A 27,192-nucleotide genomic window follows, 5' to 3' on the forward strand; every position below is an offset into this window, starting at 1 on the left:
TTTAAACCTCAAAGAAAGTTTAGCCAAAGAAAGTCTTTGAAACATTTTTGATCTAAGGTGCTAGGTGTTCTGGTAGTGACTTAAAAAAATGTGGCTTTATTAGTCTGATACCATACTTTAAAGACAACTTTGTTCTTGAACAGTCTAAGAAGTGGCAGTTTCACAGAGAGAGTTTCATCTATTTCACCAAGTTTGCAAAATGTTTATACACTAGAAAAGCTTGAAAATTGGTAAGTTACTATAAGTGGAATGTGATATTCTACGTTTTCATATTTATTGCTGAAAAGTATTTAAATTTTATTTTAAAATTATCAGATGGTTTTGGAACACCAGACACTAATTACAGTTAGAATTACGTAGGACTTAATTCTTAAAGAAAAAAAAACTCTTAATTTTCTTCCTCAACTCTGCAATTTACTAAGCTTGAAGTTAGGATGAACAGGGCAAGAATATTACCGAGTTAAATGCTTACACCATTTGAAAAATGCATCTGCTGCTTTAAAAATAATTCTATAACTGGATAAGCATATTTCAACAAGCATTACTTCAAACTGTATGCAATAACTAAAATATTAAACAAGCTTTATAGGTGTAAAATTAAAAAATGGCAGATAAAGGAAAAAATAAGTTGTTGTCTCCGACACTTGTTGTTTCTCTACAGTCTTCAGATGAGTTTAGTGTGTATTATTTTTAATGACAATCCTACTTATTTCTTTGTAGTATTACACAGGTCTGAATTTCCCATGTTTAGCTCAGTTTTGTTAAAGAAATCAAACAGGTAAAAGACATGGATCAAGACAAAAAGGTTCCCTGTGAACACAGTTACATTACATTACAGATCAAAAGCTATGATCTCAGCTCTAATCCTGATTTTTAAAAATAGAGTACTCTTGCAAAGCTGAAAAAAAGATGTATTAAAATCACATGTCTGCTAAGGGATCAACTTTACAAAAAGTAAGTTACTTGAAGTCTGTGCAATAATAAACACAGAATCCGTATGGGCAGCATGCCCTAATCTGACCACCAAAAGAATGGATAATTCCAAGACCTATCCAGGGACTAGAGTGGAAATCCAGACATCTTAATTTTTATCTTATGATCATTTGAGTTACATTTTTGACAAAAAGTGTACTTTGTTTGAAGTTGTTTCTGTGTCTTTGCATGCTATTACAATCTAGAAAATGTTAAAAGAAACTCTTGCAGGGGCCCTGCTTGTTCAGTCTATTATATATATAAATCAGCTACTGGAGTAGCTAACAAATCCAGTTACAGCTAAGTGACTGGGTATTGGTTTCCAGCAGCCAAATGCGGTAATGACAGGCTTATCATTCTGAAGAAAAATCAGAAGGGACATTGTAACTTTCCATGTGGTGATTCAAGACAATCGTCTCTAAAATATGGAAGACAGCAGATTTGACACCACTGTTGATCTGTCTCTAAGCACAGAACAGGTATTGTGTAATGCATCACACACAGCAGCAAGCAGCCTTCTTTCACTACCCTATCAGTTTATCTTAACTAACTCAGAAGAGCCTTAAGATTAACAGCTCACTATTCAAAACAATTTAGTCCTTTGCAAGTTAATGGTTGCACGTCACAGACACTCATTTGCTACATATGGCCAATTTACCATTTGATCCACAAGCCACTACAGAAGTCTGGCCATTCCTTTCTTCTCAGATGGAAGAACTACAATGGCTACTGATTTATAACTCAATTTTTATCTCCCAAAGCACAACTTCACCACTCTAACAACTTTATTCCTCCTTTAAGTCTTTAAGATTCAAGCCTAAGACACATGCTCAAAATATGTTCTAGTTTGCGGAAGTACATAAAACAAATTAAGTGCTTGCACACATCTTTGTAGGAGGGATGCCCACTTTAAGTTACTTGCTACTGTAGTAATGTAAATGCAAAAATAACAAATTTAAATCACAATCTGTAATACCAATCTTAACTCCGGCTTTCAGTAACTTACATTTAAAACATCTTACCCCACAAATAACAAGAAATAAGGATTTGAAATATCTACTATATATGCAAAAACAGCAGATGTTAAAAAGCGGAAGACTGCATTTGTGCTGGTGGCTGTTGCAGGACAGTACACCACACTATTATCTTCCTCCTATTTACTTGTTTGTCCTATTTTATTTCAGTACTATCAGACTTTAAGACTTAAGCTACTTTAATATTTTATTTAGAATGAAATAGATTTCACTCTGTATCTGCTGCAAGCAAATGAGTTAATCTGATATTGATCTGAAATAGATAATCAACTCTGTACGTTGTGACCACTCCAAGATAACAGACGGGAAAAAATTTTATGTTATTGGTTTACAGTTGCCTTCAGTAGTAAATGTGACATTAATTATACTAGTTTGATTTAGTTTATGAAAAGGTTTAAAAGAAAAATTATCATTCAAAGCCAGTTTAGGACGAGTTGAAGACAGTTTCAGCTTGACTTGTGAACTGCAGAGGCATGTATATAACACTGTAAAGGTAAAAATATATCCATCTTGCTTAACTATTAATAGGAATAACAAGAGTACCTCTTATTGAGACTACGTTAAATTCAGTATCCTCAATCAGAGCTCCAGCACTGTTATCTTCCATCACTCTACAGTATTAATATGCTAAACTTGTTTACATTCTGACTCAGACTAGATATAAGACCCCCAGAAAGCACTATATTAAACACGTTATATTTTATGCATGTTATAAACATGCATATATGAACATCTTATATTTTATGCAAGCACTATATTAAAAACCTTATCTGAAGGACAATGAGTAGTAGTTCTACCAGAGGCAGAAGATCAACAGAAACACAACACCTATATAGCCCATCTTACTCTCAAATACCTACTTTTGAGCCCATCACTCTTTAAACCTTGAAGCAGTGCATTAACTCAAGCCTTCCAGGAATACTGGAATAAATTACAGAATCACAGAATCGTATAGGTTGGAAAAGACCTTTAAGATCATCGAGTCCAACCGTTAACCTAACTCTACCAAGACCACCACTATACCATGTCCCTAAGCACCTCATCCAAACGTCCTTTAAATACCTCCAGGGATGGCGACTCAACCACTTCCCTGGGCAGCCTGTTCCAATGCTTGATAACCCTTTCAGTGAAGAAAAATTTCCTAATATCCAGTCTAAACCTGCCCTGGCACAACTTGAGGCCATTTCCTCTTCTCCTATCACTTGTTACTTGGGAGAAGAGACCCACACCCACCTCTCTACAGCCTCCTTTCAGGTAGTTGTAGAGAGCAATAAGGTCTCCCCTCAGCCTCCTTTTCTCCAGGCTAAACAACCCCAGTTCCCTCAGCCGCTCCTCATTAGACTTCTGCTCCAGACCCTTCACCAGTTTCGTTGCCCTTCTCTGGACATGCTCCAGCACCTCAGTGTCTCTCTTGTAGTGGGGGGCCCAAAACTGAACACAGTATTCGAGGTGCGGCCTCACCAGTGCTGAGCAGAGGGGCACAATCACTTCCCTAGTCCTTACCATACTTGTTAACACACAGAATTCCCAGATCTTGAAAACTCTGGCTAATCAAGCTGTCATCACGGAAATTTAAGTCCCCAAAACAAAATATATACTCTTCCAAAAGCACACACTCATCATTTAGTGTCTATTTTAACAAATGGTCAAATTTGGGCAGCAAAGCTGGAAATTCAAAATTCCACAGGTCCTTCTCCATCTGTCCCTTCTTCACCGTTTGATTTTCATCCATCTGTTCAGCAGAGAACTAAGTGACTGAATTATCATCTCCCAGATTCTCTCTACAGATGGATTCTTCCTGCTGATGGAAAGGAAATCAAGGAATCCAAGAGTTTACTGCTATTACAAACACAGTAGTGCCTGCTACACTGCTGCCAAGAGATCTCCAAGACCACAGTACTATAAGCCAGACCTAGAGGAGGAGGATGTGTTTCACATACACTTAGCCTCAAATTTATCTGAACAAACCACTTCAGGAAGCCAGGAAAGGTATCAAAATACAATAACCATGAAGTAACTTCCAGCATCTTGGAAAGAGACATCTGACTGAATTTATGATAGCACTGCACAGTTACAAAACATTTTTAGTCCCAGGAAGTCTCCTGCTACAGAGATTCTTAATGTGTGATAGAGCTTGCACTAGCCAGGGTCAAGCCACAAAAGATGTGCAAGGCACATTTAACCTGTCTGAAGCTTGAAAGTGGTTTGAAGAGCTGTATGGTGTGTTCATGTAGACATTTTCATGCCTAGACTGCATACAATGGCCTTGAAAAATGTAAACTGAAATAAAGAAAAAAGGATCTTACCTAACCGTAGTTCTCCAAAATTACCACATCCAATTTTTTTGCCAACTCTGAAGTTAGGTCCAACCATTAACACTCCAGAATTTGAAGAACCAGTTCCACGTGGATTATGGCCTGACCTCCCACTAGGCCGTGCCATTCTTTCATCTGGCTTCTCCTTGTCTTTCTTTCTATCATCCATGTCAAGTTTACGGTACTCCACTTTGATTTCTTCCTCTTTTTAAAAATCAGTATAAGCAAACTCCAATTGTACAATGTGAGAATGAAAACATCACTGATGAAGTGCCCAGCTGGTTACTGTCAGTAAGCAGTCAACAGCAGCGTGTTCATCCCATTCGCAAAGCCTTGGTAGTATCTGTAGTAAAAATATATCTCCAGAATCCACACCACCAGTAACATTTACTATATTTACAGGAATTCTGTTAAAGAAAAAACAAAGTTATTCAATACGGTAAGATACTTGTACAAAATTACCTCTCCCTTCAACTAGTCATACAATTAAGTTGTATTGTTGTACCTAGTGCAACAGTAACTAGTTATATTTGCTTTACAGATCCTCTATGAAAGCATTACTGTAAGGTTAAAGCCTCTAATGCTAGCATGTAATGGCAAGAGATATTGGTGTGAGTGAAGTGAGCTAAAAAAATCTCACGGCTTAATGCAACAGATATTTAAAAAAAAAAAAAAAAAAATCAAACAACTATAAAACTACTTCCTGACTACGTAGACACACTTAAAATCAACATTTAGACACTCACTGCATCTTATGCCAGCTCTGCAAAGAAAGCATTTTATTTCTGTTTTTTTCTCCCCCAGTAGTATCTGTTGATCTAAGGAAATGCTCAAGCTGCAGAGTTATTGAAGTTATAGAAAGATACTCTAACTTAAAATGATTCCATTATCTTTTCTGAATTATAATTTGAGATGCACAATTTATAAACTCATGGCAAGGACACTTTAGTTCTTTCAGTAACTCCTAGAATCTGAAAACAAAATGTATTTACTTATTCTCCCCGTCCCATTTAATTACATCATAAATTTGCTTCCCCACTTCCCTTGCCCACCATTTAGCATCATTACCCAGATACTAATTCCAACATGGATTTCAGCAAAAACATTATGTTAGTTTACCACTGCAATAAAGAATCCCAAGAAAGCATTTTTGTCTCGCCCATAAAGAATACTGGATATTGTTTTCTATTTGACAACAGTGGTTTAAAAAAACAGAGTTCAGAAGACAGTTGGTACTACACAGCCAAAATTTCAGGGTGAGTTAAGTATTTATTAAAAATTATTTTGCTACATTTGCTTCAATGTTGGAATACACTGCAGTAAAAGAAAACATCCTCTGAAAAAAATAACGTATTTCGTGTGCTACAGCCTGTTTTTAAGATAGTCATCAGGAGCTTATTTTAAACGCTTTGAACTGAAAACACTTTTATTTCTTAAACCCATTTCTCACAAAGTAAAATTATTACTCACATCATAGCTTATTACAACATTTTAAAAATCAAAGAGCCAGTAGAGAAAAGATACCAAAGAATATGAACAATCACCCAAATAATTGCATCTGCTGAATCATGGATACTCATAGCATGGTCATAACTAGAAGATATTAGAAATCACTAACCAACAGCTGACTAACCTATCACCTTAACAATGAAGCACATGGAAATTTGTTTCACAAAGAAACATGATCACCTTACTATGAAAGGGAGAATGAAGACTTGTTCTGAGAACAATCAAAAAACACAAATGCAGATTCCAGCCCAAGTAGACTTGCTTAATGCAAGGGAAAAGGACTTCAGCAGTGAGTAATGAATGCAGTGGTGTTGTATGGTACAGACAGAGGCATCCAAGAGAAAAATACAAGCACATTTGGCTACAACATAATCTTGCAGGTTCAAGCACCACCACTAGATACCTGAAGTCACTTTCCAAACCATAGGTCTCAGAGGAATAGACTCAATGGGAAGCAGTAAGCAATTTTTCCTCACCCACTGTGCTACAAAAGCTAGGGAAGAAATAAGAAAACTAGAAATGGAATGGGTTGAGGTAGGACTTCAAGGGCACCATTTAGTACTTAGAAAGAAGGTCAGTACATTTGATGCAGCAGAATGCATAAATATTTGAAGTACCAAAGAAAAAAGACTTAATTTCCATATCTCACTGGTCCTCCAGTGAGAAATAACAAGGTAAGCAATCCTAGAATTTTTAGTGCTAATGGACAGGCTTCATGGCTAATAGAAGTAATGCACCTAAACACAGCATATTACTGCCATCACCACAGAGTAAAAAAGCATAGACAGTTACTAACACAATGCTTTGGTAATCTCAGTAGCAGTGGAAGGCCAAACTTCCTGGCACTATTTTCCACACACCAAAATCTTCATACCACCAAGTGCTGAAAGACATACCTTGGAACAGTGAAAGGCTAGAAAGGCACTAATAGTTCATACCAATGATACCAACAGGCCCTACAACAGAGCACTAGGACAGAAGGGACTTCCTACAACAGAAGGGACTGGGTATGCAAGCAAACCTGAAGAAATCCAAATCCGATTTCAGAGTTAATAGGATTCTTAGCTTACAAGTTTTCCATAGCTTACTTGTTGACACATATACAGTATCTAATCATGCCAAATAAGTTTAAAATTGTATTCTTCTAATGCATCACAACTTCATTTTAGGAGAATAAAACAGTTCTAGTTTTGTCATTTATTTCAGATTTCCCCATTTTGTCTTTGTATTTAACTATCACCTGAGCACTGCATGTAGCCTTGCTAACTGAGCAGACAACATAGCTGTAACAGGCTGGGTTCTGAGAGTGCTGAGAAGCAAGTCATGATGCACGAGGAACATGGAATAACAAGCAGACAACATGAGCACAAAGGGCACCAGAAATTCAGTAACAGCACTATGGCAATGGTGATCTCTAAGAAAGCAGTTGTGAGCCAAAGAAAGTCCATTACCACTGAAAAAGCTTCCAATCTCACATTGTTTCAGCTCATGTGACAATAAAACAGTACCAGAGAGGCCAAGCTGGGAGTTCAAGGACAGATTATTTAGTATTTATGCAAAGCGTATTAGCTGCCCTGTGTGCATGCTTGTCCAGATGAACCCTAGTAGTTAACAAGACACTGAAGCTTTGCCAGTGAGAAAGTAATTTGCACAATACATTTTTTTAAACCCATCTATAATCATAGGAAGATCTTTAATTCAGAAAGTCCAAATAATAACCAAGCCCACCCCTTAATACTATTGAGTTACCAGAGATAAAGACTTGCAATATGTTTAGAATCTTCATTTTAAAAATATCCTATCTTCACACCCAAATACCTTTTTCTACAATTTAAGTCTACTATTTTAGATACCAGTTTATTAGGCACTAATGGCACTAGTATAAAAAAGCACTAGTATAAAAAAGTATAAAAGGCACTAGTATAAAAAGACTTTCTCAAGTCAATTTATACTAATACTAGTCTTCATCAACAGAACTTTTTCCTGATTACTCAATACACACACTGCCTCAGACACTGAAAATGTCTTATTATATAACATTGCACACTTAAACAAATATCAAATCAGATGCTCTTTTAAGCAATTTATAAGTTAATTTATTAATTTAAACAGCCAATTTGGAACAGAATCCTGCCAAAGAAACTATTACCAATATTTTGTAATGCCAGTCTTCACTCTGAAACTGAAGTTACAGCAGTTTAAGTTTTAGTTTCAAAACCTGAACTAATTTATTAGAAATCTTTTTGATCTTTTTATTTTTTAAATCTTTTGCAAGATGCCCACCCAGCTGCTCTCTCACTCCCTCTCTTCAAAAGGACAGTGGGAAGAAAATACGATGAAAAAGCTCATGGGTGAAGATCAAGACAGGGAGATCACTCACCAATTAGAGTCACAGGCAAAACAGACTTGACTTCGGCAAGATTAATTTATCGCCAACTAAAATAGGATAAGACAGTAGGAAACAAAGACAAAGCTAAAAACACCTTTTCCCCTCCCCCCGTCTTCCCAGGCTCAACTTCACTCCTTCACTTCCCATTCCTCTACCTCCTCCCCTCCCCTGAGTGGCACAGGGGGACAGGGAATGGGGGTTGTGGTCAGTCCATAACTACTCCTCTCTGCTTCTCCTTCCTCCTCATGCTGTTCCCCTGCTCCAGTGTGGGGTCCCTCCCACAGGAGACAGTCTTTCAAGAACTGCTCCAACATGGGTCCTCACCACAGGGCACAGTCCTTCAAGAACAGACTGCTCCAGTGTGGGTCCCCCATGGGTCACAGATCCTGCCAGAAAACCTGCTCCTGTGTGGGCTCTTCTCCACAGGCCACAGTTGCTGCCAGGAGCCTGCTCTGGTGTGGGCTCACCATGGGTGGCAGCTTCCTTCAGGACATATCCACCTGCCTCAGTACGATCTTCTCCATGGGCTGCAGGGGGACAGCCTGCCTCAGCATGGGCTTCTCCATGGGCTGCAGGGGACTCTGCTCCAGTGCCTGGAGCACGTCCTCCCCCTCCTTCACTGACCTTGGTGACTGCAGAGTTGTTTCTCTCACATATTCTCACTCCGCTCTCACAGCTGCTGTGCAGCTTTTTTTTACCCTTTCTTAAATATGTTTTCCTGGAGGCACCACCATCTTCACTGCTGGCTCAGCTGTGCCCTGCAGTGTGTCCAGCACAGGGCAGCCCTGACCTCTCCTCGCAAAGGCCCCTGCAGCCCCCCAGCAGCACCTGGGCACAGACACCCAGTGCATTTACAAAAGCAGCACTCATGTCTTTCAAATTTGTGAAATCCCAAACACTATAGGTGAGTAACTGCTTTTTTGAAGCGGCAAGCGCTTCCAGGAGAAATAGACTACCACACACCTTTCAGTTTAAGAAACACTGCTTCTGAAACTTTTCTGTCCATACACAGACCCACCACAAGCTGTTTGCCAGATGTCATTTTAAAAACTGAGAATGCACTAATAGAAAAGATAAGTTACAATGGATTCAAGGCATAAAGACAAGTTTGAGCATAAGCTTCAATATTTATCAAGTAGATTAGTTTTGTAAATGGTACTAGCATTTTGAGAGCAAATCACAAAGCAAGAAAAAACATAATAAAACTCAATAAAATACTTTAGAGTAAATAGTAAATAAACTGATTACTGAATTCCTTCCTGAAAAATATTTTCTCATAATGTTTAAGTAATGCTTTATCGAGTGTTTTACCGAAATTCAAGGCAAGAATGCATGAAACCAAATACATTATTAACAACATAAATTTCAGGTTCCAAAAATGCATCTATTATATGGATGAATCTATTATATAGTAACTTATGCCCTTCCCTCTTCTGCTGTTGAACCAGCAGATATTCCAGTTACATTACGGGCATGCTTTTTATATAAATTGAAATTAGCACCTTTTATCACATTCCTGCTAAACAAACATCGGAAGCCCCGTACGTTTTTCACAGACTACATATCAGAAGGAAGACACACAAGCATTCCTGCCACACTTTCTCCAGGACACAAGTGTTCTCTTACAACATTTCCTAATAAAATAATCTGCAGCTAATTTGAAATAAGGAGAGCACTTAAACTTTCTTCATATTAAAGTTCCTGTACAACATTTTATGAAGTATTTAGCTTAGAAATACAAAAGGCATTCATGGTTTTGTTTATTTACACTGAACTTACCTACGACACAGTTACACTGTTGATGGCAATATCTTTTCTTCACCATAATGCTCACCTTCTAGAGGAAAAGCACTAAAAGGCAAAGATAGATAGAAAGATATATAGATATAGATGTAGTATTTGCAATTACTTGGGCATGCAAAAACTTCTGATACAGAATGCAGTAAATTACAAGTAATGGGAATTGCATTAGTTTTCCTAGACTGCTAAGGAAGACCCAGCAGATTTTCCTCAAAGACTTAATATAACTCGTAGGGCTTAGAAGTCAGAAACCATTCAAAAGTATGCATCATCTGAAGTGAAAAAATAACACATACAGTGTAAGCATTCTAAATTATTTGCATAACCCTTTTCTTGCTATGTACTAGTTATATGGGCTATGGTCTCCTCACATGCAATCTGCCTGGAAAATGTGCCATCCTTGTCCTCATTTCACAGCTTCGTTTTCTGTTTAATTTTCATTTTTGATCTCTGCCTACATAAATGAGCACATTTGACCCATAAGCTTCAGCCAGACATCAGGGAATATTGTTAGGGTTTAAATAAGCGTTCTTGCTCAAAAAAATAATGATTAAGTATCAGTATAATGGCAAACACACCACCAAAGCCAAGTTAACAAAGCAATGTCATAGGAGTGAAATTACTTTTATGTTGAAGTACAAAGAGGAAGACAAGGCAAAGGAAGCGATGAAAAAAAAATCAAAATGGTATTACATAGAAGGAAAAGTAATTAGATCTTAATTAGAATTTAGATCTACAATCCACATAGATTGAGAATAAAAGGTGAAATGAGAGTGGAACACCTGTAAGGAAGCAGAGTAACCAAGATGCAAAACATCAGCTAACATCAGCTAACAGTGGTTTTGTTTATTTGATGGAATTTAATAGACATTCCCAAGCACTGTAGAGAGACTGCCTGAAAAGCAAGGAGAGGAGTGGTGAAGACAAGCAAGAATAGTGAAGACAATAGCTAGATACATGTTTCAGTTGACTAACTGCAGTCACACACCTAACACCTGCAGAATAGTAAAAGGAATCTCAGGCTCAGTTTTAGAAACGTAAATTAAAATCGATGGCAAAAGACAGCCAGGCTACTGGTCCGTGTCAACACATGACTTAAATACACAACATACAGTCAAATTAACCACAAACTTAGCAATACGACTATACTAATACCAACCCGAAACAAAATCCCAGTTTGCAATGAAGAAGCACGTGAGGACAACCCCATTTGTTGGATCCATTGAGAATTAACTATTTCTCCCAGTATTGGCTTTACCACATTTGATGTAAGGAGTCAAAAGCAAAATTTATTAGCTTGGATTCATCAACACATTGTGTGGCTAAACTGCTAACTCTGGTATTACAGTAGTTACTCCCAGCTCAGGAGTGTTTGTTCAGTTCTCTGCTCCATTAAGTGAACATGCTATAATTCACCTACATGCATTATCACTTCCAAACTGTTGTGGACTTGGCCTCACAACTTCAGTAATGTTCTTTCTGAATTGCAATAGGTGATTAAATACTTCTTCAACAAAGCCAAGGAAAGGACTAAATAGACCATTCCCTAAAGACCTCTACTGTCTGAAGGTTAGATGAGCAATTTTGTGGTATTTTAAAGTGGGAAGATAGACAACTATTTCCTTGAAGGGACGTTTTTACTCTACAGAATATGTTTTACACACGGATGATTTGCACACAAAGCTTGCTTACTCAATAGACAAGGAGATTCCAACTGTGAAAATCCAGCTTGTCTGAAATGGTTGTTTTGCACTCTCTCTACTCCATAAAATTCTACACAGAGAGCAACCGAATGAGTTTTAATGGAACTATACAGGTGTGTAAACAAAAATGATCCTTCAATTCACCACTATACTCAAACTATTTTTTATTTAAATTCATGTTGTGCAGTTGGATAATCCTGAATAACTCAGAACACTGAAAACTCTCTAAGAATACATACAGAACTAGACATATAGAAATTAAAATTAAGCAAATATCTCACTTCCAAATGAATTCACTGTGGGAAAAGTTCAGGGTTTTTTTCCTCTAACAAATAGACTATGATCTCTGAACAGTTTATATTTACAAGAGTATCTGCCTAAACATCTAAAGAAAACTGTTTAAAGGCACTGAAGAAAAACACTGTAATAATCTATACATGGTGAATAATGGGTGAGTTAGAAAAACATATTCAGGCTCTATTCTGTCTTCTGTTCCATTATACACTCAGTGCATTCAACAGTTTTGCTGCTGCTGTTCCAAGTTTACACATCACCCAAAAGAACACATTATATATTAACCAAACATATGCTGCTACAAAAAAATCTGTGAAGCATAACAATCTTTACCTAAACATACATAGGAGAAATTTTCCTTTAAATCCTCTTAATCTTTTCCTCCTTGATTCACTATTCAAAATCTAATAGAGCAGTGCAACACAAGCTATAAGAAAAAAAGCATAACTACACAAGGCCACAAAAATTTGATCAAATCTTCTAATTATATTTGTATTAAAGTTCTCCTTTATCCAGTGCCCTGGAAACAACTGCCAGTTCTTTAGGTTGCACCACTACCAAAGATCATACATACCCACTCAAACACAATTTCTTTCACATCTACTGGTGAAGAAAATCTCAAAGCCCCAGGGGGGTTGGCAATTTTAAGGCACCATTGAGTTTTATTACCACACAAGTATTTCTAATTTCTTGCACAGCCACACTAACTGAAGAACATCCCATTCAAAGTTTGCTTTAGGGTCAAAGTAAAATTATTGCCAGAAAGTGGCAGGCTGCTGAAATTCAAATTCTAATATAGGCACTGGCACACAGGAAGAAGTGGCACACAGGAAGAAGTGACAACTAGAAGACATTTTAGACATCCCTAGATTACAGAGATATATATCTACACATCTCAGTCTCAGTTGAAAATATCCCAATTAACACTACCAGAGACCACATAACAAGAACTCTGCAGCAATAAAGACTTTCTAGGACCCTATATAGGGCAGGGTAAAAGACTAACTCATTTAAGCACCTTCTTTCTTCATACATCTCTCAAATAGCTGAGCTGCACCATTTTAATTACATGCAAGTTTACATATTATGAGGTATATGTCATAGCAATGTTCACATTCAAATGTACAAGTCACCTTTAAAATAAAAACTTACTAGCTACTTCATTCCTTTTTCATGTTCCAGATTTACTCTTAAATAAACTATTCCACTGTCCAGAAGTGACAAAGTTAAATGAAACATGCAACCATAACTGCTCCCTTAGGTATCATATGCATTACCTTTCAGAGTTTAATTACAAGATCCTATATCACTGCTAGTATCAGTATACTAACATTTTTCTCTAGTTTTAGAAAAAGCATACAGTAGCACAAGAGATAGGGAGGAAAAGAAAAGATTCCATGAAAGAAAAGGAAAGACTGTAAAGAAACACCTCTGGTTTAAGCACGAAGCATTTAAAAATTCACCCAAGTTCCTACCATTTTCATACATCTTCAGTTTTTCTCACCCCTCAAGCTTCTTTGTTCACATAATTCTACCCCCAAGGTCTCATAGGTTTTGGCACTGACATTAATCTAGCAGCAAAGCTTCTCCTCATACCTCCCAGAAGAGTGCAGAAAAAGTTTCTAATGCCTCAGCCATAGATTTCCAAGAGCCTTCCTCTAACATTATACATAGTTTTTATGGAATAATTCACCTACTAAGTAGCCCTTATTTCAGATGGAGAACAGTCACATTCGATTTCCAATATTCATTTGAATGTTACAAATACATTGACCACAGATAGAGCAATATAGAATTTTATTCAGCAAAACTCCTTTAGAAGTATTTAACAGTAGATAAATTGCAATTCATACTACAAATCTGAAATCAAGTTCAGAATGAGAGCTTCATTGTGAGGTAATCAATACATAATTCAAATATCTAATCAACTATTTCTGGTATTGTTTGTGCCTGATGGAAAGATTAAGCTGTTCTTTCTACCTAGCTCTAAGATGACTGCATCATTTTCATTGATTTTTGTATACATGTCTCCACGCAACAGAGGACACCTGTGAAATTTCAAATCCACAGCAAAAAGGTTCACAACTGAAGAGCCCTTGAAAATTTAGGACAGTAGTTTCTAACCTCAAAAAACTCTTGGGATAGAATTTAAATTGGAAAATATCTCTAAATTTATACATGATTTAGTAAGATTCATTGTTTACTTAATGAAAAATAAATCCACTCTTTAATCATTAAATATTTAATTATTTTCAGTTTAGTCCAATGAGAGAAATTCAAATACTTCATGCGACCCAAAAAAGTAGAGTTGCTATTCCAACAGTTTATTACAAATTTGTCTATAGCTTTTTCCTACAAATAGATGCTTACAATATTGGTATCCCACCACTTTGATGGTCGTTTCCTTTTATTGCTAATTTGAGCCTGAAAAGAAAAATACTTTCTTATACAAACTCTAAAATAAACACAGATTTAAAAGGTTCATTGCATAACTCAAACATAACCAATCTGATTTTGACTTAAGAATATTATTTCATCATTTTCTGATTTCAGATGCAGGAAAAAAAGGCAAAATCATTAGCATCTCAGTCAAAACTAAAGACAAAATGAGAGCACTGAATATTCAATACGTAGGACTTCCACAGATGCTACATACCCATGACAGGAGCTTTGGAAAAAAAAAAAGTTTCCAAACAAATTTCTCCTGACACAATTTCTCTCTCCAGCTATCAACAAACTGTACTGAAATTGATCATTACTGTATCATGTTACATTTCTTAAGTGTTCTCTAAATATAACCTCAACATAATGAAAACTCATTCATCAGTAACTCATTTTGTTCACAACACCGTAATACACTTGATATACATGGGGAATTTCAGTCTAACTTTTGCAAGTCTAATGCAGCCTAATTTTCTAGCTAACTCTTTTAACATAAAAAAAATACAGCTTGGCATTATCTGCTCTTTCCTTTCTATCACTTCTAGCACACCTCAAGATTCATCATATTTTCAGATGTCAGTTGATTCATCTAAGAATGTTTTATTCTCCAATTTCTTAGGTACTTACCATTCTGACTTCAGTCAGGTAAACAACTACCTTGGAAGCAGTGTAAAAGGACCAGGCAAATCCTCTGAAGCAACACCATTCTTCCCCCCCCAAAAAAATAGTATTTTGCGGCAGATGCAAAATAATCCAAGAAACAAGGACAAATTTTTCAGTTTTGCATAAGAGGACTGGTGTCCTCTTGAATGGACATGAAACATTCAATGGACATTCTCAACATTAATAAGATGAGAAACATACGGAACACACAAAAAGTGAAGATGCACCTGCATCAGATCTTCAGCAGTATCCACATTCAGGCCATCAAAAACCACTGTTCCTATTTTTGCCCAGCCAGCCTCCTTTCAAAATACCAAAGATCAGATCCTGTATTTGCTACGTTTATTCCACAAAGTATGCAATATATTAATGAGTTGGAAATACTTCCTAGAGTTTCAGCAGCAAAGAGGGAAAACAAGCCAAGCAACTACTACTTCTTGATCACATGCAGATCAAACTCTTCGCACTTCAGAATATACATATGTTTATTTAAGAAAGCAAACATAATACCCTAATTTCAAAGGCAAATGAAATCTCCTTGTAACAGATCATGCAGGAGCTCAGCTGTGCAATTTGTTTCTCAGTATACATGGCCTCAAAACATTTTTATTTTGATTTGTGCTCTTCAGCACTCAAGGCAACTAGCAGTTCACAAGCGCACTTAAACTTTGGATTACCAGCTATTCCAAAAAGGCAGTGTTTCCATCTCAAGTACCTTCTACATTACTACTTCTGTCTTTTTTACTTAAAAGTCCAAGTTTTCAACAAATTCTTCTATTCACATTCTATGACTCCCTCAGACAACTGTACTGTTCAGGTAGCATCCAGTCTTTTTCTGCTTCTACCTTCCTAATATCAACCCATTCTAGATTAACAGAACAGTTTTGCAAAGCAAAACAAGAACAGAATTTATGAATTTTGGCAGACGAATGAGATAATCAGCATTCCTGAAAATGATGAATTTTCGAAAAAAATCTATTTGTTTACTTTTACAGATTTCTAAGATTCTCCCCATACAACATTAAGTTTTATGTAATTGAATGCAAGTCTACATACACACAGTCTCAGTCCACAAACATATGAACGAGATTCACTTAAATAAGCAGCCTAATTGAAAATGTCAACCTACATCTGAGTGGCCTTCTCGTGAATAAAAATTTACACAGCCAAGCCTTCTAAAAAGTCAGGGTTTCCTGTCAAGTTGTATATATAAAAAAATCCAAAATTACATTTCCCTCTTACAGTATCAACTGCCACACATTATTTTCAATAAACATAATTAGTTCAAGATTCTAGAATGAGCTTTTAAATTTGCACATATATAGCTATTTCCCTAGGGAAAGTTCATCAGCAAACTGCATATGGCCACATATAATCCTTCTTTAATACACAAAATCTAACAGAAAAAAATCTTTATTTATTAACATATTTAATTAAATCTTCCTCTATACAAAAATGAATGAAAAATATATGTTATCTTTATTGAAGCTTGTTTAAAAAGTCCATTCTAGTTAAGCTACTGTAATTTTTCTTGTACCAAGGTTTGAAGTTACATGAAGAAATCTGAGGGCTATCAGTATCCAAACTTTAGTATCTGATCTGTACATTTAATTTTGTCACTTGAAAGACTACTACCTAACAAGCAATAATGCAGCCTTCGTCACCAACCAATTGCCAGTTCTGGTCAAAATACTGTCACGTCAGAAGACGTGTGCAGTACTCAGGGTCACCCTAACTCAATACAATTTTTCGCCAAATGACAGACTGGACTAACTACATAACAACTAACATCCCCAAGCAATCTCTTCATCTCTGTAAACTTAAAATGAACATCAACTGAAGACTGCTATTTTCTGTTCAGTGCATAAATATTTATATTTTCTCACTGACCAAGAAGAAAAGTTTGGCCCTAACCCACAAATCACACGTCATTATAGGCTTTCACCACAAAATTCCACCAACTTCACTTTAGGATTCCATGCAAGTGAATGCATTTACTTGGTTAAAATTTTTGTGCATGCATCCTTCTTGCAGGATCAAATAATCATCATTTTAGAGTAACAGTTGAAAGCCAGTTTTCAGAAAGGAGTGGTATAACACAAGGAATAATTTAAAAAAAAAAATCTAATAATGACAGTATTAAAGCTTATTTACTAAAGAGTGTTACATTTAACACCTTACTAAAGGTGTTAAGTGATGGTTAAGTAGCATTCCAGTAATTTGTTTTTTCACTTTTCCAACACAACACACACACTTAAATGAGTTATAGTGTCCACAGCTGACAAAGCTAATGCTGAGCTAGCTAATGCTACATAATGGATGCTTCCATTTCCTACATCAAGCACTGTACCATCAGCACTCAACTGTTACAGCAGAACAACTGAAAGGTATAGATTAGCTTAAAGCTAGGCTAAAGAAACTGTAAAGTTGAACATATATAAAAGTTAGAAAACAAAGCAAGGATAGCATTACATTTCATCTAACACCATAACTATGTCTGAAGACAAAATTAAGCATGATGGTGAAGCACTCCAGTGCTATGTGGAAAAAAAATATTTTCCAAAAGTCCAAAAGACACTAATTCTGTTTTCAGGTTCAGATTTGGATAGGAAAAAAGTACATAGTGTGCTCTAGCATTCCACAATGATTGTGAATAGCAGTTTTCAAAATGAAAAGTCTATTTAATTCACCAGAGAGACCAATTCCTCCCCACCTTTATCTTTAATTACATGGTCATATTCTACCGTAAAGAATTTGGCTCGCCTCTAAGTTAAGTTAAATGATTTTAACTCTGGAATTTTTCAGCTTGCAACTGCAGTCACATCAGACATTAACTACTGTGCTACGATCCTGAAAAACAAGCCTAGAAAAATAAGACATCAGATGCTCACACCTGACAGATCATGATTTGATCCCATAAGACAGTCATCTATTGCCACTAGTATTGAACATGATTCCTTTTTATGAGGCCAGACCTCCAGAGGCAGGTACTTAAGTTTCACAGGCTTTGACAACACAGAACTACTGAGAATATGTTTCAGTACCTCTGCCTTTCCTCATTCTGACCTTACCAAAATTAATTTGCCCTCTCAACTGTTCCTGAATCACTTGGGTTTCCCCCCCCCCATAGCTGTTCTTCTGCTTTAGTCCAACTACAACTGTACTGAACTGCAGCTCAAAGCATGCTCTTCCATACATGGCCAGTATGGATTACATGCACTGGGATCTGAGAGGTGGGAAATACTCCATTGTCCCCCAGCTCACACAAAGCCCAGGTCACAGCCCTAGTCATCCACTCACTGTTGAAGTCATGTGTTTCCTCCTTTTCCTGGTTAGAAGCAAAGAAAACACAGAAATCACAAGCTGGAAAGTCACTCTGTGTTAAATTCCAGTGCCTAGCAGCACAGCAATCTCCCATCAACATGACAGAGCAGGTTTCAGAAAAGTTTTGTTCCATTCATGCAGCCCAGACTTGAACACAGTCAGGAGGTAATTTTTGTAGAATTACTTCCAAACTGTCAGCTCTGTTGGACCGTTATAAATGGTGTTTCCAAAAGCCTTAGACCTCAGCAAAACTTGAATACATAACAAGGAAGAGATTGATCAACCACCCCACCAAAACTCTAGTACATGCTTTATCTTAACAGTACCAGAACTTATCAGCAAGTTGGTTAGTTGTGTGAGAGTTTTTCTTTGGTTTTGTTTGGGGTTTTTTTCTCCCCCCATATTGGCTGGTCTTTCCCTATGTTTGTTTTCCAAATCAGCCAAGTGATTTAATCCAAACTATTCCTATTTCTGTTTGAGGCAGAAACTAGTATGAAAAACTTCAGACTTAATTTGACAATGTTTTTGCCACTGAAAATATACAACCTTACAACAGATGTTAACCATAGATGTTCCTGCCAACTCTACATATAAGGAAAGGGATAACCCACAGTACAGGAAAAAGTCTCCAGAGTAAGTTTTGCAGCTATGAATCTGTCAAGGTTTTCTGACAATAACCAACTACATAGCAATCAAATGATTCTGCTGCTTTAACAGTCTCCATAAATTAGATAGGTACCGTCTACAGCAATTAATTCCAAGTACTTTACTGTCAGATATAGTTGCAACTCTCCCCTCACATGTATGGCTTTCACTGCAATGTCTGCCTAAATGTCTTTGTTAAAATTGAACTACAGCATTGCATTCTCAAAAAGGCTTCTATAAAGTTTTCTTCTTGCTTTACAAGTTTAATATGGAATAAAATGTTATAGATAAAACCCTCAGACACCACACTATTAGAATCATGCTTTCCACTCTTGTATTGAACACATAAGATGCGTAGTGACACGAATTTAAAGAAAAAAATTAGCCACAGTCGAGATCTTAAATTCATCATTAGTCATCTAATATAAAACATACTTAAATCAATGACTTCTTATGAAACTCGGTGGAAAAAAAGAAGTCTCCCAAAATTTTATGCAAAACCAAGCAATACTGACTATGTAATCATCTGGTGTAAACAAAAAGTTCTGAGAACAAAATAGCCCATATGCTACTGACATCAGTTTTGCCCAGGTCTGATGGCAATTAACTAACTACTCTGATTTTATTTTAAAACAAAATTCTCATACACTAAAATAAGAAAATGTTTGTATGTTGATGCAGGCACCATGTAGTAAACTCTTAATTTACTACTTAGGGAGACTAAGACAGACTCAGACTAAGCAAATTGTTCCTCAAAAGCAACAATGTTAGCTAAGCTTAGCTCTCTATCGATGAGTGTTTAACGCCCACACAGCCTCATTTCAGTAACTTCAGCTTGTTGCATATCTTCCATGTTTCACAGCAGTCCCAGGCCTCCCTTTGTTACATCTTGAGCTCTCTTTTTTGCAAAACCCCTAGTTTCTTCCCGCAATAAAACTCTTACCTTCACCTCTCACTCAGCAAAGATGTACTGTTGCTTGCCCCAAACTACAAGTTGCAAGCTGAACAGCTCTCAAGCTATTACCACACAGAACAGACAACGTCCTTCCTTCATTGTGGATAGTTAACAAATATCTACTCTACCTAAATTGTTTTGGGTTTGTTTTTTTTTTTTTTTATGAAGCTTATAGGAACATATCTTCAGAGGCATAAAAAATCTAAACCTGGTTAAAACTGCCCAACAAGTTCCACATTTGTATAGGCAGCAGATGAGAGAACTGCAGATAAAAAATACCGTATTTCCTTAAAAAATAGATGTTTTTTTTGTTTTCAGAAGAAAATTCCAAGTATAATCAACAGATTCTACTTAGAGCTCAAAGTCAGAAAATTAAAAGCAAACATTAAAAGAGCAATTCTGGAAGGCAAAGACATTTATCTCTCTCAGTCTTTCAAAAGCTTAAGAGTACATTTAGCCATTCTGTCTTCCTGTTGTCTGGAATTGGTAAAATTCTTCTCTGCTTGTTTACTGTTACCTGTAAATTTGCGTTTCATCGTTTGTTATCTCTCCAGATTTAGAGATGCCTCAGCCTACTGGCAGCAAATGTTAAACAGAAGTAAAAACTTTCATAACCTGATACCTTGAGCAACCTGCTCCTGGAATACTGTAAGAAATGAACAAGTAGCAATTGTTTGAGGCAATCTTCCACAGAAAGAGAAACGAAGAACATTTTATACTGAACTCTTTGTTTTCAGAAGCCAGTGTTTGCAAGGCACAAGTAAGAAAATATTAGTGGTCAAGGTTAGAGTGAAACATGTCTTCCCTTAGAGAAATCATGTCACTGACTGCAGTCTCTACAGTATTACTTCATCTTCCCAAGATTACTGCAGAACTGAAGATATCTGTATTTATATGGACATTATCTACATTTAAACTGACATCAACAATATCAATAATATCTGAAATTATGTACTTCATTTTAAGCTAGGGGAACTTCTCTAAAGCAACACTGAATACCTTTATAAGACTGCTTTATATCATCACATTAAAAAGCTGTTGAAACATGAAAAGTCTTTTCATCTCTTTACATATAGAAATGCAAGCTGCTTCATTTAAGTCCAAATATAAAGACCTAAAATGGAAAATGTTTTCTTAAATACAGAAAGGTACTCAAGAGATTTTTCTATATATCACAATACGATTTTTAAATAGTACTGTCTTCTAGGCTGCAAAGGTGTGTCCTACCCTGGACTAAATCACAAGTTCCAGCATCACAAAGGTAATCTGCCAAGGAGCCCACACTTCTGAAGCACAACAGTATTTTCCTACAAAAATACAGCCCATGCAGCCTTCCAAACATAACAGGTGAACATTTACTAGGTAATCAGCACCTCAAGCCCAAAGACAAATTGAACCAAAAAGAACAGTTTTAAGGCTGTTAAATACAGACAACTTAAGTCTGAAATTTTGTTTTGAAAAATACAATTAGGCAATATAATGGGTCAGCATGACGGCTCTCTTCTCCTGCTGCATCTGGCCACAGGTACCTGATGCTCCTGTTGCTTACTTTAGACCAGCCTCAGCACTCAAACACCTCTGTAAAGCCATTAGACTCACTAACCTAGTAGAAAGTTCACACACTCAACAGTAACTTGCTACTGAACAGAAGCCAAATCAATTCAGTGGAGAATACAAGAGACAGATGCAGAGCAAGAGTGGAAGTACAAAACTGCACAGCAAGGAATGGGGCAGGGGAAGAAATACCAGGTAGTAGAGAGGATGACCTTCCCAACAGCCTGCGACATAATTTCAATGACTGCTATTTCACAGGGGTTTTAGTGCATCTCTTAAAAGATAGCACACTTGTTCTCAATGACTTCCATAGGCTAACACCACCCAAACACCACCATTAACTATGTTTGTTTGAAACTGTTCCATCCACTTTCTGTTATTGTACATTGCCTACTGAATAAAGAGCATGGCACCTCAAGAATTACTCAATGAATAAACACAGAGACTACAAGAAAGTGTGACAAGCCACATACTTTAAACTGGAATCTAGACCCTGCTTGTCATAAAACATCTCTGTATTTCTGTACTACTGAAGGGGACAGTATCCTCCATTGTTATAGTCCACATCCTGTCTTAATCGAAAATAACATAATTTAAACATGTGGTTGATGAGGAGTATAAATTCCCACATAGGCAATTACATCTGTGTAACCTGGAAAAAAAATCCTTTCTAGGAAAATTACATTAAATTACTAACAGATTTTAGTTAAGTAAAACAGTTATTTAAAAAGTCTTGGTATGACAAAAGTTAAACAGGGCAGTAAGCTTACAGGGAAGATCATAAAGCATAGGCAAAACACTGTTGTAATTACATTAGTGATGTTCAACATGCAGTCAGATTAAGTAATAAACCTACTTGAAGTATGCAAATCTTACCTGTGTGTCTGTCATGGACTTCTATGACCTACAGTTACCTGAGTAAACATTTTTGCAGGCAGTTCTGACTTATATTAATATGTCTCCTCCCATTCCTAACTCCACTGCACAAGGCAGCAATAGGATACTAGACACACAAATTGCAAAAAAAATTTGTCATCTTTCTATACCTACAGGGTAAACTTATTTTGTATAAAATACCCATCTTTGAACAGTCAAAAGTGGATATTATCTATCTTGTATTAAAAAGCTTTCCTAAAATGTATGCTGAGCTTTTGCATGTAGCTATACTCAAAAACACCAGATAAAGGAATAAACAAGAGAGAAGAGTAGATAAGGGGTAACTACAGTGAAATGTGTTCAAACAAAAATGCTCTGTGCAACAGAAGAAGGATAATGCAGTTCAAAAAACATCCTAGGAGAATGCACTGGTGAACACATTGGTAATATTTTGAAAGTGTAGCATATTTAATATTTACAAATATTCTCTGCACCTTTTCTTAGGAAGAATCCTCCTACTCATTAATTTAAGGTAATGAACACATCTATTGAATACTAGAACTAAATATAACAGGTGAGCTAAATCTGATCAAAATAAATTATTCTCTATTTTTGGAACATAACTAAGTACTTTACTACTTACTAAGAATTTCAGAACTTCATTTGAAAGTACTGCTTTCAGAAAGCTCTCTAAGTAAGCAAAATTCAAACCAATTCTACAGCACAGACTGGAGTATAATGCCTCCTCTTGTACATTCTCCCCCTGCCAAGCAGGAGACATTAAATTATAAGTGGCTTACCTAAGGTCAAAGGGAGGGACAGATGTTCCAGTCACTGTCTTTATCTATGATCATCAGCCTAGCTTTTAACTACTTTCTTACTAGTCTGCTTTTATTTATGCAACTGTTTAGCTTAAACATTTTTCTTCACTGAACTATTTCAGCTGTGGCCCACAAACCCCTAGAAACCCAATGACAATGTCTAGGAGACTACTCAGAACTATGCTGAGAAAAACAAGCTCAGCAGCAGCAGGCTTGATTTCACTGCATCGGTCCTGCAGCAGCACTGAGGAAGCATTAAAATGCCTGCATAGCAAAAAAAAAAAAAAATTAAATTAAGGATTGCCAGAAAGTATACAACAATTAGATAAAAGTTACTTTTTTGCCTTTTAATAGATGATGGAAAACAATTATATAGAAGTCTCAAAACACTTTTGAAAGAACATTAAAGGCCCAGAAGCAAAGCAAACAACATGTTATAATTCTTATGCTTTTGCCTACTCTTCCAGGGTACATTAGTTGCTCCTTGGGAATATATCATCCCATTTTCACTGCTAAATAACCCCCAGGTATCATGATGAATTTAAGATCATCTAACCATAGTCCACTGCTGAAAAGCATTGTCCCACTCTTCCCCTAAACACTGCATCAGCTCTTTTGCTCATACAACTGTGGGTAGGGTGCATAGGATTGACTGAAAATTCTTGCAGTTAGTTTCCAGTTGAATCAGTGAACTTAAACTGTGAAGAAGCAGCACCCCAAACTCCTTTACAACTTTGTTCTTCCTGTGGTTTGTGTGTGCCTTTAATTGCATTATTACTTTTGTGTATGCCATTCCAAAACAATCATTTAAAGTAAAAAGAAAAACCTAAGAAACAAGAAATAGCTGTATGTTTTGTTTATAACAGACTGAAAAAACTGTTTAGCTGGTACGACTTATTAAGAAAAGTTAGAGATAGTTAATGCAGCTGATCAGTACCCTGTTCTTTAGAAAGTTGTTTTTTGTAATTACAAGCTACTAGAGAAGAGTAACCACTGCCACTTCCCTATTCCTCACATTTGATCTATTGTTGTCTCAAAGTCATAACTAAACCAAATTCATCTTAAACACCAGGAGACTTCCTAATATTTTATTAAAACACAATTTTAAGACAAAAGTAAAGATGTTACAAATACATATAACTTCGATACTTCTAATCACAGAACAACTTAGCACAGTCACTACTGAAGTGTAAACAATCCTATTTTCACAGGACACACTTTGTGGATGCAGTTGGGACACTAAGTTTTGATACACTGCATCAGCTTTAAAACTGTATTTAATCTAGTTATGAGACTATTAAAAAGTGAAAAATTACCACGGGAAGTAAATTCAGTCTTGTTAATTGTACATAAGTAAACTAGATGAGGAAAAACTTTTGCATGTTCAGTGACTTTTTTTTAAATGGAAGAACAACTTCAAAAAGGTTATTAAGACAGGGCCTGCAAGTCTTCCAAACAAACAGGTTAAATCTCCCAACTAACCTTGAGTATCTTTATCTTGATCATGCAGAAAAAAAAACCCTACAGAAAATGTGATATATCACTGTATCAGAACTGGTATTCTAGATTCTGAAATTCAGTTACATTTTATAAACAAATCTATTTGATTCAAAAATACAGTAGCAAGACAAAAAGATACATTTCATTAGCTGAAAGTCACTCTCAGCTGATGAACTAGTCTGCTGTTTGCCAGGTAACTTCTCTATTTCAGGCCAGCACAATAAAATACCACTTATTTCCATTGCAAATACCGTTTCACTTGTTGAAACTCCTCCAGTCAAAAGAAACTGACAAAACGATGTTGAGGTCAGTAGAAGACATCTCCTAAAATATAGTTAACAAAGAAACCTCCATCTCACCTTTTCCCTCTAAAAGGAAAATTGCGTTACTCCCATCTTGGATTTTTAACATCCCAACGCAGCTCAGGATAAAATGCATCTGCTAGACATTTATTAGCATTCGGAAAAGGTGTGAGTCTACAGTGTAGATAAGTTGTTTATCCCTACCAGTAGTCATAACCCAGGTAGCAACACTTAATACGCTTAGTAGTGTGCTTCACTTATGATCATGCTTAAGAATATGCAAAATAAAGGATAATTTTGCACAGTATACATTTATAACTATGTATGTACTTACAAAAGATCTTACATACAAAATGCATTAAGAAAAAAATTTTCGATTATCTTCCAACTCCTTTTACACATAGCACATCACTTTAACACCCATTAAGGGTTTGCCAGCAAAGTCAACAGGGAAGTCTGAAAATAAGCTCTGTAAAAGTTTCACAGCAAATGACCTGAAATATAACTCTTAGAGATTTTAATGAATCAAACTTCAAATCAAACCACCGTATTCAGAGTGCGTTTGTAAATAACTTTTTTTTTAAAGAAAAAAAAGCACTGGCAGCTCAGTTTGCCTCTAATCTGCTTAACCAAGCCAGTACAAATGCACCCCAGCAACCTGCTTCTACAGAACAGGAAAACGAACTTACTCACTTGTTCCTACAAAAACAGCCCAATGCTCGGTCGGACTAATCACCGCCAGCACCACCGAAATCGGCGATTAGTCAGGAAACCAAACAAGCCGGCAGCAACACTTCTTCTGGAGAGGGCAGTCGGAGGTCTCACAGCGACAGCCTTTGCTACCCAGGCGAGAAGCTACAGGAAGGCGACGGGCCCTTCCACCTCCAGCCGCGGGTCGCGTCCCCTCGCTCCGCGCTGCCGGCGCCGCCACGGCCCGCACTGCGCGGCGCTAACTCCCGCCCGCCTCACCCCGCGGGAGGGCGCGCAGCCCCCCGGCGCCCTCCCGCCCCTCACCTGGAAGAAGGAGCGCAGCGCGACCCGCAGCGGCTCCAGGACAGCCAGCCTCTCGCCCGATCCCCCCGCTCCGGCGACCCCGCCCGCGGGCCGGTGGCGCGAGCCCCGCCAACCGCCACCTGCAACCGCCGCCGCGCGCTCCCGCACGTAGGGGGCTCTGCCCCCCCCGACCCCGCGGCTACCGGAGGAAGGGGGAGGGGGCCGGTTAAAGGCCTCGGCCGAAAGGGGGGCTGCGGCCGCCACAATCGACGCCCCTGCGAAAGGCGGCCAGGACAGCTACCTGCCAGCTCCGCGGAACAGCAGGAGCCGCTGTGCAGGAGCTGAGGGGAACCGGCTCCGCCGTGCGACGGGGAGGGAGGCTCGGCGCCCGGTATCCGGCCGGCAGAGTCGGCGGCGAGCCCTTCACGTCTGGGCACTGCCCCCTGATCCTGCCCCGCCGCAGGAGCTGCGAGATGGGGCCAGCCCGATAGGGCTCAGCCGGAGAGGCGTTCCGAGGCGGAGAGCACGCAGCGGCGCGGAGCGCCCCCCCCCTCCCACCGCGGCAGGAGCCCCGGGCGGGCCGCGCCTCCGCCCGGATGCGGAGGGGGCGCGTGGGCGGGGCCTCCGAAGAGGGGAGAGGGGAAGCGTTCAGCCAAGAGCGATGGGCGCCTCTCGCCCTTCGCGAGAGAGATTGACAGGGCCGCCGGCCACTCGGGAGGCGAGAAGAGAACGCCGGGCCTCTGGAGGGGGCGTGGCTCGCTGGTGGGCAGAGGAGGTAGCCAATGGGAAGGGGCCGGGTGTGGCAGCGCCCGGGGGGCGGGGCTGAGGCGCGGCGAGGGGGATGCGTCCTGCTGCCGCTGGGTCCCTCCTTAGCGCTGAGGGGCGGATAACGGTCAGCTGGCGGCGGGCGGGGGCGAGCGGCAGCGCCCGAACGGGTCCGGCTGGGGGACGGCGCTTGAGTGCGCTTTGGGCACCGCGAGGCGTCTGACCGCCGATCCCCGGCCGCGCCAGCTCCGCTGCTTCCTCTCGAAACTTAGAGATCCGGTTCAAAGGAGGCGGCAGCGGGCTGCGCCCGGCGTGCGGTGAGCCCCTCCGCCTCAG

The 27,192-nt window shown here is 38.3% G+C and overlaps 1 protein-coding gene across 5 annotated transcripts in view; it reads right to left on the bottom strand.

Annotated features, from left to right (window-relative positions):
* The window catches only part of CSNK1G3 (casein kinase 1 gamma 3), a 120,309-nt gene extending 93,731 nt beyond the window's left edge, over positions 1 to 26,578 (bottom strand). For 3 of the 5 annotated variants that reach the window (XM_075526318.1, XM_075526319.1, XM_075526320.1), the window contains exons 1-2: positions 25,792 to 26,530; positions 4,313 to 4,664 (exon numbers count right to left, since the gene is read on the bottom strand). In XM_075526318.1, the coding sequence (XP_075382433.1) occupies positions 4,313 to 4,490 (178 nt within the window). In that variant the 5' untranslated portion in view covers positions 4,491 to 4,664; positions 25,792 to 26,530. Of the gene's footprint in view, positions 1 to 4,312; positions 4,665 to 25,791 lie in introns of those variants that run through there. The other 2 variants (XM_075526322.1, XM_075526321.1) reach the window with 2 other exon arrangements.
* Between the last annotated feature and the right edge of the window lie 614 nt (positions 26,579 to 27,192).

Source organism: Mycteria americana, chromosome Z, assembly GCF_035582795.1.
Source record: "Mycteria americana isolate JAX WOST 10 ecotype Jacksonville Zoo and Gardens chromosome Z, USCA_MyAme_1.0, whole genome shotgun sequence".
NCBI classification, from domain to species: Eukaryota; Metazoa; Chordata; class Aves; order Ciconiiformes; family Ciconiidae; genus Mycteria; species Mycteria americana.